General features: G+C 36.4%; 1 protein-coding gene across 1 annotated transcript in view; it reads right to left on the reverse strand.

Moving 5' to 3' along the window:
* Positions 1-12,140, reverse strand: part of CNOT10 (CCR4-NOT transcription complex subunit 10) — a 28,057-nt gene that overhangs the window by 12,973 nt on the left and 2,944 nt on the right. Inside the window, exons 3-12 of the mRNA XM_008633995.1 lie at positions 11,470-11,631; positions 10,813-10,963; positions 9,664-9,809; positions 8,140-8,226; positions 7,350-7,433; positions 6,494-6,611; positions 5,476-5,625; positions 3,662-3,864; positions 944-1,065; positions 157-333 (exon numbers count right to left, since the gene is read on the reverse strand). Coding sequence (XP_008632217.1) covers positions 157-333; positions 944-1,065; positions 3,662-3,864; positions 5,476-5,625; positions 6,494-6,611; positions 7,350-7,433; positions 8,140-8,226; positions 9,664-9,809; positions 10,813-10,963; positions 11,470-11,631 — 1,400 coding nt within the window. The remainder of the gene's footprint in view (positions 1-156; positions 334-943; positions 1,066-3,661; positions 3,865-5,475; positions 5,626-6,493; positions 6,612-7,349; positions 7,434-8,139; positions 8,227-9,663; positions 9,810-10,812; positions 10,964-11,469; positions 11,632-12,140) is intronic.

Below are 12,140 nucleotides of genomic sequence, written 5' to 3' on the forward strand. Positions count from 1 at the left end.
CAGCTAAACTATTTCTTTGAATAGTCCAACACTATTAAGAGAATTTACAAATGTGTTCTATTTTTCTGCTAGCCAAACAGGGTAAGTAGCAGACACAGACTGTCAGCCCAGGGTTACTCTGGACAAAAAGAAAGGTTTATATTCAATTCTGTTTACCTGCATGCTTCACTGCTTTCACTGTTTTCTGTATTTCCCCCCAGCTGATTACTAGTTTTAGATCCATTTTCCTGCTTTGGCTCCTGTTGATCTTCTGGCAGCAGCAGCAAGGCATTTCTTAGGCAAATTGCTGCAAACTCCATGCTGGCTACAGGTATTGCTGATGACTGCCCATCACTTAAAGAGACAAAGAAGTTGACCAATAAGAAGCAGTCCTACTACATTAAAAATAAAAGCAGAGCTCCAGAAATATCTGAATGCAGAGAAAATTTCACCCTAAAAATGTTAAATAATGTTTTAATATAACAAGTTTAATTTATGAGGACATAGTATCTTGTTATTTTTACATATTGAAAATACACCATGATGCCCAAATAGATTCAACCACATAATTTCTTGATTTCTTGATTTCACTTCCTGAAGTTTTATGGCAGAGCGACTAGATTCTTCCTGCATTTTTCTAAAGTGGATAAGTGAAAAAATATATATTTTAAGTGAGAAAAAGAGGACAGATTTAGCTATCTGAAAATATAAATTTCAGATAAATAAATTTTAAGCTTTAATGCTCATCTTAGTTACCATAAACACACAGTTAAGCCCTCTGCTGGCCATCACAGAGGCGGCACAAAATGATGTTTAAGACTGACCAAGCATTTTAGCATGCCTCTCTCTTCACTACATGAATAAACAGTTATTCCACAATGGTTTTAAAACCTCTGATAAACAGATATATATCCTTAACAAAGGTATAAAAACCAAATAAATAACCCATGGAAAACATACTCACTTATAAACAACATTCTGTATGGACTGGGATGCTAGGACTATCTTACGGTGGTAGCCTTGACCTACTATAGATTGCACAATTCCCTTTTTGCTGGGAAGACCTTTAGTCTCTTGTTCTGATGTCTAAAAGGAAAAAGGAAAAAAAAAAAAGAGCTTAAATATCAAGGCTATTGAATGAGAGCTCGACAAAATAAGTGAAGGCTGAAAGAAGACCTTGAACCCTGCTAAAATATAAGAATAATGGACACAGTTTTAAATCTAAAGTACAACGAAGGATCAGGGATCTTCTGTTGTCTTTGTGTTGCAGAGGGGTTTTACTGCAGACTGTGTAAGCACAGATTAGTTCTGACAGCTTGTCTGATAGCCTACTGACCTAGTTTCTCCTCTGTTTTGAAAGCAAAAGAACAATGAACCAAGTCATACTAAAAGAACTGACAGGATATCTAAAAAGAAATAATTTGATCTGCCAAATAACATTCAGACTTGGCACTGTAACGCTTGCCATCTTCTCTCTCTGCTTACACAGCACTCAAAATGCTCTTTGAAAAAGCTGCTCTCAAACTGTTCCATGGGGAGCACACAGCTGAACAACAACATATGCAAAGATACATTAAATTAACTTGTTTAATGGATTTTTGGGTATGCAGACGCATTCTGTGGGTCAAATAAACTTAAAGTACCCTAAATGTGAGTCCCAATAATTATTTCTACACCATATTTACTGGGCTTTGTTTGGCTGTTTTACCATGAGCCACCTTAACTTCACTGGTAAGTTAAGTCAGTGACAAAGAGTTGCAGTTTTAAGGAAAAACTTATCCTAAATCTGGACTTTCAATAGCTATCACTTTTCAAAAAATTTATCGGAATCTATTGTAAAAATACTGACATAGTAGCATTTACTGCCACATAAAAAATACATACACTGAGTTTGGATATGAAGCGCATATTTCCAAAAAGGTGTTCGAAATGAAGGTGTTTAAAAGGGAATCTTCTTCCATTTACATTTTATGAACTAAAATACTAAAGTGGGTGAAAATTAGTGAATTTCAGTGAAATTGCTTTTCTGCATGGTGTTCAGAGCATAAATACGAATCCATACTTAGATATAAAGGAATATTATTGTAAATTGAGTTGTGAGGTCAAACTAAACACACTATTGGCTTTAAGGCCTCACTTGTCATGTTGAAAATCTAACAATTTAAAGACACTTCCTCTTTGCCTTTAATATTAACGGCATCCAAAGTTAATTTTTTGCTTCCAAGATTACAAATTTAGGGAATAACAAGCTGGTTTTTTGACATGAATTCAAGTTCTCTGGTACACCACACATCATCCTAACTGTAGCAGGAAGAAAACCTCAGGAGCCTGGCATAATCTACTACTTTGCCTAGTCTGCAGTAAATAGGGAAGTGCTCCATAAGGATCTGCTATTTCGCTTTTCCAGACTGCTAAATACTGCCCTTCTAAATGGAATCCTAGCTTTGGGTTTTTGCCACAAAACTTAAGCTAATCAACTCTCTCATACTCAGCTTTTCACTAGAGATGATCAGATGTGTCTTCTTTATCTATGTGTGACTTGAACCCAGTAGGATTGATACAGAGAATTGCAAAATTAGTATGAAGAAAGCTGTTCTTCCTGCATTTGATGTGCTTTCTAAAACTCAGGCAATCAGACAACAAGTAGCACATACAGAATCACAGTCAGTCCAGTTTTGACCCAACACTCTTGAATCTTCAGTGGTCTGCCTCTGAAATGGGTATAGAAGCAAACCTCTGCCATAAAGTTGTGAGTATCTTAAGTTTTCTGAAATAGAGATACCAAAATATTGAGTACTATTCAAATTCCCAAGGGAGAAGTTCTGAATTTTGTATTTGGAAGTATTTGGATAGTATGCAGTAAATAAATGCACTGAGGCCCCCCAGAGAGGAAAAACAGAGAATTCAGGGGTGGGGAGAAAAAGAGAGTGAATATAGCTACTTGTTCAATTCATCCTGCACATCCTGTGTAAGGAGTGAAAGGGGCATACTGTGGAAATAACTGCATAGAATCATGCAATTACAGATTACATCATCACTCCCCCACACTTAAGGGGTGAATTACAGTTTTACAGGGAATCAAGTATATCTTAATTTCACAGATGCACTATTTAGGTGCAGTATTTTCTTGTAAGAGCAAATAATCCTGTTCTCAGCCCTCTGAATTTTATCATTTGTATTTATCCTATTCATATATAGATCAACAGGCTGAAAACAAGATGCCCCAGAGGACATGCAACATGCCTGCCATGAGCAGGTTTCCACCAACTCTGCCAGGAGAAGGTGAAGACTTAGCAATTAGAGATTCAGCTCCCCAGCAGCCGTGATCCCAACAGCTTCAGGATAGAGAAGGCTGATCTCTGCTTCCACAGCCTCTGTCACTTTCAAGCTACCCGCACTACAAAGTCTCATCCTTCTCCATCTTTAGTGGCAAATGAGTGAGGAAACAATAAAACTTTAGATGAGCTTTGGCTGCATGAAGAGAAAAAGATCACATGCAAAGAGTTCCCCTCACCTGTAGCAGCTCCAGATTAAACACATAAAAATACATATACACAAAAAATAATTAATCTGGATTTACAGAGGTGTTACATCAGGCCTTCAAAATGAACAGCTTAACTATTAATTCTACCTTTCTGTAACCACATGCCATTCTTTAGAAGAATTTTCAAAAGTTACTTACCCCTTTATTGGCAGCAATGCAGCATTCTGCTATTCTCAGCCACAGACGAGGGTTTGAGTGATAAACCTGGACTGCCTCAATCAGGCATTCAAAGGCAGCTAAGGGCCTCCCAATATGCAAGAGCTGAATTCCACAGTTATAGAGCAACTCATATCGTTTGTTAGTCAGTAGTGTACACATGGGTCTCCCCGAAAATTTTTTACCTGCAGAAAAGGATTACATCATATTGGATATGCAGCTCAGGAGAGCACAAAACTCTGAGGAAGACAGAAGATGTGAGAGACACCCCAAAGCTACCAAAACCCCCTTTCATTGCTGAAATCCACTAGCCTCCCTCTGTAAATAAATTCCTTTCACATCAAAACTGATTTCAAAGACAAATTAATTGTATTCTTAATAAAGATTGAAGTATATTAAATACTAACCTCATATGTTCCTTATCACACAAGCTAAGTGTTATACAAGAATACTGAATCCCAGATTTGTGAGAATACACACACATTCCAGAGAATACAGATTGCAGAAGAAAACCACTTTGCTGTTAACAAGCATAAAACGCTTTCTGTCTTCACATTAATACCTAAGGCTGCACTTAGGTCCAGGGGAGAAATAGAAAAAGCAATAAAATGTCTGATAGTAAGTAGATATTAAAGAAAACAAGAAATGTAAACAACTATAACTTCATCAAGAAATGATGAAGACTGAGTGATGAGGCCCTCTATGGTCAGATAGGAGAGGTCTCACATTCACAAGCCCTGGTCCTGCTATCTGGGACAACACAGAAGGGCATAAACAATCCAGGAGACTCCTGGAATGTGTTTATGATAACTTCCAAGTGTTGGAGGAGCCAATGAGAAGAGGTGCTATGCTGGACCTTGTTCTCACCAACAAGGAGGGGCTGGTCAGGACTGTGAAACAGTGGAGTTAAAGATCCTTAGGACAGCAAGAAGTATGCATAGCAAGCTCACTACACTGGACTTCAGGAGAGCAGACTTTGGCATCTTTGGGGGTCTGATTGGTACAACACCACGGGATAAAGCCCTGAATGGAAGAGGAGCCCAAGAAAGCTGATTAATATTCAAGCATTACCTCTTCCAAGCTCAGGAGTGATGCATCCCAACAAAGAAGCCAGGCAAAAACGCCAGAAAGTATTTGCCAGGAGCTCCTGGACAAATTCAATACAAAAAGAAAGCCTACAAAGGGTGGAAGCAAGGACCAGTAATCTGGGAGGAATACAGAGAAACTGAGAAACCAGGGATCAGGTTGGAAAGCTAAGTCTTGGCAGGATTAAATCTGACCAGGGACATCAAGAGCAACAACAAAAGCTTCTATAGGTATGTTGGTGATAAATGTTGATGTTGGAAGACTAGGGAAAGTGTGGGGCCCCCTCCACAAGGAAACAGGGGACCTGGTTACCCAGAATACGGAGAACACATCCTTCATGCCCTGATGGTTCTACACAGTGTCAGCAGGACTATAAATAACCTATGCAAAATAGGTCACAAAAATTTTATTTTGCCATACCTCCCTAACTGATGGACCAAGTCTACAAATGAGGGAGAAGTAATTGTCCCAGCACCACAGTACATCAAGAAAAGCAAAAAAATAAAGAACATATTTAATCATCACCATGTATTTCTGGCAACAACAACTACATTCTTACATCAGATTATCATCAAAGTTCTCACCCTTCTTCCCTGTCCTCCACAAAGAGACAGACGGGGAATTTTGCTGATAATTACTCAAACCTTCTGTCCTCTGTTTCCTTGATTTGCCCACCCCTCTTCCACCATCTGTTTGAATCTCCTGCTTACCTGGATCCGAGCTGCCCGTTCCTAGCTGTGCACATGCATTATCATTCTCTTGCAAGGCTTTTTTAAAGTAAAAAATTCCTAAATTGTGCTTTCCCATTGCAAAGTGGATGCAGCCAAGATTGTTCCAGAACATACACCTTAAGCATTCACCTGACAGAACAAAAGACCATTTTCAGAAAGTGAAAGTTGTTGCTAAGCCCATGAAATGCTCCAACCACTCTCTCATGGGTCAGCATATTATGGCAGTCTATTAAACATGTTTTTCAGTGAGATGTTCATGGATGATGGTGTTATACATATATGTATATATATATGCACCAACCTAACCATACAAGTGGGAAATGCACTCTTCTTTCTAAATATATGATGTTCAGGTAACACTGTAAGAGGTTCTTTCTAAATAATAAAGGACAAAAATTTAAACTTTTCACTTATCTGCTGGTGACTAAAGTTTTACATGGATAATAAAGAAAAAAGAAAAAAAAAACCACCCTAAAAATCCAAATAACCAGACCATTAGCAAATTAAACAGACATTATTTCAGTCATAGCCTAGGAAGACCACTAAGTTAACATTATATTGTGCAAAAAAGGTAATGCAAAAAAGTGACATGACTGTAAAGTTTTCAATAAAATTTTAAGTCATAAAGAGAACTTTAAGCACATAAATTGCCAGAAAGGTCTCAGTTCTAGATCTAGTAAGTTGCCTTTTGTTTCATTTCTTGATTAAGAGACTCAATTATGAGCCTTGCAAATAGAACACACCTTCACAAATTCATTTTTATGGACAATCACAGCCTTGTGTAGAAGAAAGTTCAATGAAAAACACCACAGTGTTATATGAAAGAGCATAAGACGGAAGGTGAAACACATCCAGCATATAAACCCATGACTTTCAGGGCTGACTCTGTTAAGTCATCATTAATGTCCTTAAAATTAATATAAACAGTAGTCCTATCAACTAGTTCTATTATACTAGACACTGAAGTACCTGCAAGGATGAAGGGTTTTTATTTTACCTGTTTTCATGAAGCCTGGATGTTCAGCAATGTTGGCACTGTTTAAAAGTTTGACAGCTTTACGGTAATTGCCTCTCAAATATTCAAAATTGCTCTTAAGAAAGAGAGAAGGAGCTGACTGTGAAGGAGAAAACAATAGTTAGTTATCTCTTGGTTGATGATTTCTACTGCTAGTGTTAAATCACTTCACAAATCTGCTTCTTCTGCCACTTTAAAAATAAATGGGTGTAGGCCATAATACTTTCAAGAACTCTGTCATGGAAATGGCTAAAGGCAGAGGATCTCTAACCTGTCTTCTAATACCTTCCTCCCCACACTTCCCCTCCCTGCAGAGCTCCTCCTAGGCTGTAATCTTCCTGGTCTGCCAATAGAGACCTCATGATCTAGAAGGTTTTCTGTTAAACTTGCTTTCCAGCAAGACATAAGCCTCCCAAAAATGTCAACAAAAAGAAAAAAAACAATGCCAAAAAATGCCCACATATCCCAGAATTAATCTTTTATGAACTGGTTTAAACCACCAATTACATCAAAGTTTGTAATATGCATAACATCCATAGTAAACTAAAACTTGTTTCATTTCAATTATAAAGAATGCTGAGCCTGTTTATTATGTAGTGTTTCACTGTTATTTTGGCACCACAAAGTGCATTTTTTTAGCAACTGAAAACAGCACAAATAAGAAAATTCTACATTGGTTACATCAGCAGAGAGATTACAAACCAAACTGACTACCTAAAGCATTACTTCATGCATTCACCCTCAATTAGATGGTTTTTCATAAAGAACATTAGCAAATTCAGTTTTAAGATAGAGAATGTATCTATATTTGAAAAACAATAGTCTTAAGAATACTTACATTCCCAGCTGTGTTCATAACAGACTTGATCTCCCTCTTGCATGCTTTTAGTGACTTCATCTGGATATAGGCTCTCACCTTATACTGTTAAATAATTAAATTTGTTACATAATATACAATAATTTCTGCAGGTTTGCAAGACAAACTGTATCTAGATATTTACTGCAGAATATTTTATGTATGTCTTTAAAATAGGTAATAAAAAGGTGTTCAAAAAGTCTTCATTTAAAAATTCTATTCAGACTCAAAACACCACATTTATATGGTTTGTACTTACAATAAGCAGATAAACATTTTGTTCAATGGCCAACAGCTGCTTTATATTCAAACACAGATATGAGCACTCAAAATGACAAACTGATTAAAATAACCTAACATCTTCATCCCAGACATTTACCTACTAAACTGAAAACAACAGTAAGCAAATGCTAATAGGGAACCACTCTGATTCTTCCCATATTTTTCAACAGAACAGCACAGTAGAGTAAAACCTCAGCTGATTTAGACTGTTGGAGGTTGAACAGACAAATTCAATGCAGAGAACTGCCATGTAAAGAAATTATTATAAGATGCAGGTACTGAAATGGGGGGGAGGGGGAGCTGTTAGGTCAGTTTTTCCTGTACATGGATCTTACAAAAAGGAAGACTTACATAAATTCATTGTTTTGTTTTACACCAAGGAGAGAGAAAGCATCATAATTTGGGCTGAACTAGTTTTGAAGGAGATGGTGCTCAGATTTTAAAAAACCTTGAAGTAATGTTCTTGTAAAAATAATATGCAGACCCTTACCTGATGTATCTTAGATTTAGCAACTTCTATTAAAGCTCCACTTTCAGGTTTTTGATTTGAGGAATCTTTATTGGTATTATTACCTGACTGTCAAATAAAAAAGGAAGTTTTACTGTTAGTCACCTTTTAAATTCAGTTGACAGATTCAACTCACATGAAAAAAAAAAAGTATTTAATAGTATTTCACAATATTTAATATCAAAATACACACATCCCACCAGAAACTAACATGAGTTTAACAATTAAAATCGACAAACCACACCAGCCTATGAAGAGCTGAATTCTGTACTAACATTAGTGTTTCATTATGTTGCTCTGCAGTTAAGAAGAATTCTTTTGCCTAGAAGGATGACATGCACATTCTGGAGTACCTTTTTAATATTTTCACTGGTAAAATTACTATACACTTAAAGAGAGAATGTTTTATCTTAAGTGTGACATTCCAGCAACAGGAAAACACTGAAATGCCCTCTCTTCACTTCCAAACCACTACAGATTCTACTGATTTTTCCAAAAGGCACATGAAAGATTCCATTCGAAAGTATACCTCATACTTTCATATACTATATGAAAAAGATACTTCATTTCCCATCCTATGCTATGCAATTGCAGTTCCTCTGACACTGACTTCCCTTTCAAACTTAGGGTCTCATATGGTCATAAAGCAAAGACAAACAATATTTGACTCTGGAGACAACTGTCTTTCCAATGTCTCTGACTGAAGACAGACAGCTCCCTGGAGTAAAGAGAAAAGGGTGAAAGAGAGGGAATAAACAGCTGCTGTACACAATTAACTCAGTTATTAACATATTTAAGCTGCTGTCTAAAGTTACAGGTGATCTAACATAGTTTTATAATTCAAAAGTCTTAAAACACTAATTTTGGATTGAGCTAAAGCATACTGTTGGAACCCTGGATTCCGAGAATTTCAGCCTTTCAGTGCTGAGAGGCAGTGATCCTCAGAAACACACTGTATCCAATCCAACACCCTGGGAAAAGTTTCCTAAATTGTGTGATAACACTGAGGTTGTTGCTGTGTAATTAAAAGTTATGTCACTGGGTGAAATACGTAGAAATGTAGAAAATTAGGTTTTGAACATATAGGTAAGAATAGGTTACAACATGGAGGATTTTGGGTGTGGATTTTTGTCTTCTTCCTTCTCCTTCTTCACAAACCTGAATGTTCTGTCATTGGGTCAAAAGTTCTGCACTGCAGAACTTGAAAAGTTAGTAATTGGATTGTAAGTAAAAACATATCTCATTACTAGTTAGTTTAGATTTTAAAAAGCTTGGAAAAGTAAAACTCACGGCCATTTTCCACCCTTCCAACAAAGAGGCACTCTCTGTGCAGCTGTGTTACTGATAAGATATAATAAACAACTAAGTCTGAACAAGAATACTCGCTCTCCTGTGTCTCAATTCAAACTCTGAGTTAAAAGAATTCAAGATGAAAAAGTAAAAGAAGAAAAAGTAGTACATATTTCTGATAAAGATTTAGTGGCATTTGTATTACTTTAAGCTTACCTCATTTTTTCCATTCTTGCTGTTATTGTTGCCCTGTGAAATCATTTTTTCCAGAACCGCAAGCAGATGCAAGGCTTTCTCAGCTTGGTAAGTTAACAGGTATAAGTCTACAAGCAAGAAGCACACAGCCTGGGCAAACTTCTCTTCTGTGAAAAGCAAAGAAGAAAAAATTATTTTGCAGCTCTAATACCAATCCCTCCAAACATGGTTGGAAAAAAAAATTACTATAAAGCGCCATCTATGCAACATTATGAGAAAAATCAATCTATTATGTAAGAAAAAATAATGCAGCCATCTCCAACCCACAGCTAAGTACATACACTGAAAAGAAAGCTCATTCATTCAAATGGCATCAGCATAAAAAGCACAGACTAAAGACAGCTTAACAAGTATTTCATGTTCATAGGTTTTGAGAACTGGTCTAAGCAGATCAGCAGCAAAGATGCAGCATCTGAACAGACAGAGCCATATGCAGACGTAGAATCCCACAGAACTCAAAAAGATTCTGTACAAGCACATCTCCACTTGGCTGACTTCACAGAGTAAATCCCAATTATGCATGTTGAAAACTGGGAGGAACTGAAGGAGAAACACAGTAGCATTTACTTCATTTACTGAGACACACATACATATATCCTTCAGCCTTCTCACTTCTAAAATTTAACAAGGACTATGAAATTATTTCATACAAGTATGGCAATTCCACTGCACAAGGTATCATAGCTCATAAAAGCTGCAGACTTCATATTCAGATATGAGCACATACAATTATGTATTACCTAATACAGGTATTTTAAAATGAGTGCCCTGAAAAACAGACACCCACCTGTGAAGTTGCATGATGACTCAAAACATTAGATTTTAAATAATTTCATTCGCTTGTCCGTATTATTTACATAAATACCTTCTCAAGTTGAAAAAATCCATTTCAGTTTCATTGCACTTGTCTGCTAAAGCTCTCTGAAGTACCTTCCCCCAAATTCGTTTGCTGTCCTTGATACAAGTAAAACATATTCTTCATTCCAAACCCTACCTAATTTCTTAAAACCATATTAGACAAATTACAAATCACTCGTCTGATAGTGAAAAGGACTGAATTGTCTTTCTGTAGTTCTTGCATGAACAAGATTCTTCTTTCTGCCCACATACCAAAAGGCTCTATGAACTGGTACAGCTTCTCCCCAACTGATATAGCTTCAGTATACTGACGCAGATGGTACAGGATAACAGCTTGATTGTAGTACAGCATACTGTTCTCAACATCATCCAAACCATCCATTTCTTCAACAACAGAGTGAACCTGAAAAAACCCCACTCATTTCATTAAACTTTCATTACCTATGATTTTAGAGTACCAGGTATTTAAAAAAAAACAACTCCAAAGCTATGAATTTCTCTAGAGGTAGATTATAATTTACTGACCTAATAAACTTCATTGTTGTTGCACATAAACACAGCAAAAAAACATACAATGAAATAGAAAGTTGTCAAATGAGTAGTAAAGTAATATTTTCACTTTTTTATTATTTCACAAACTATTCCAGGTTAAGGAACTTTCTACTGAAAGAACATAGCAGGTCCTTCTATTGTTATAATCTCAGACCAATTTCAACAATAGTTAAAAACACAACTACAAAAACTGTCCTACAAGATTAAACTGCCTCAGATGTTTAAAAGTGATGTTACTTTCTTATTTTATTAAATCTAAGGGACAAGGGACAGAAGTTTTACTCCTACTCCACTGAAAGATTCTGCCACCATTAAAAGTACTCACAATCAAGTACCATGTCAATATGGTTGCATTACCTGGTTTTTCAGTTGGTTAAGGGTTTGTCTCAAATTGTCTGTGGTAGTCTGGTTACTTTTACAGAACTCTGCAACAGCAGTATTCAAAGTTATTTTGTAGTCATCTTTGTTTATGTCTTGAAGGGTATTTAGGTGTTGTAAACAAGCATCATAGTTTCCAGCCTGTAAATTGCACATACCAGAAACATGCATTAGAAGATACAGTCTCCTTTATCAAAACAAGTGAACTAAATGTCTATACACACACTTCATTATTTATGCAGATTAACATGGATGAGAAGCAAGTCTAAATATTGAAGCCATATCCAAATTGCAAAAATATTTTGATGGAGTAAGGACAAATTAAGTAGCTGATTATTATTAACAGATGTTTCCATGAAAAGCGTTATTCTCATTTCTCTTATCATATTAAGTTTTGAGATTCTGTTTCCTCAGTTTTCATAATTTTTCCCCATTTCATGAACATTGAGCAGCTGCCGTTGCTTACACAAGTTCCAGCCCAACATTTTATGCTCATTCTTCAGTTGATCTGGATATACAGTGATTTACAATTTGATCTATAGAAGTTAGCTCAGGAGAGATTGCAAGAAGAAAGTGTCACTTTCCAAGAGTAGGTTTAAAAAACATTTTTACAAGCTTTAGCTGTTGGATGAAGTATTCAATCACCTAGG

The sequence above is a fragment of the Corvus brachyrhynchos genome, unplaced genomic scaffold, assembly GCF_000691975.1.
Source record: "Corvus brachyrhynchos isolate BGI_N302 unplaced genomic scaffold, ASM69197v1 scaffold94, whole genome shotgun sequence".
Classification (NCBI taxonomy): Eukaryota; Metazoa; Chordata; class Aves; order Passeriformes; family Corvidae; genus Corvus; species Corvus brachyrhynchos.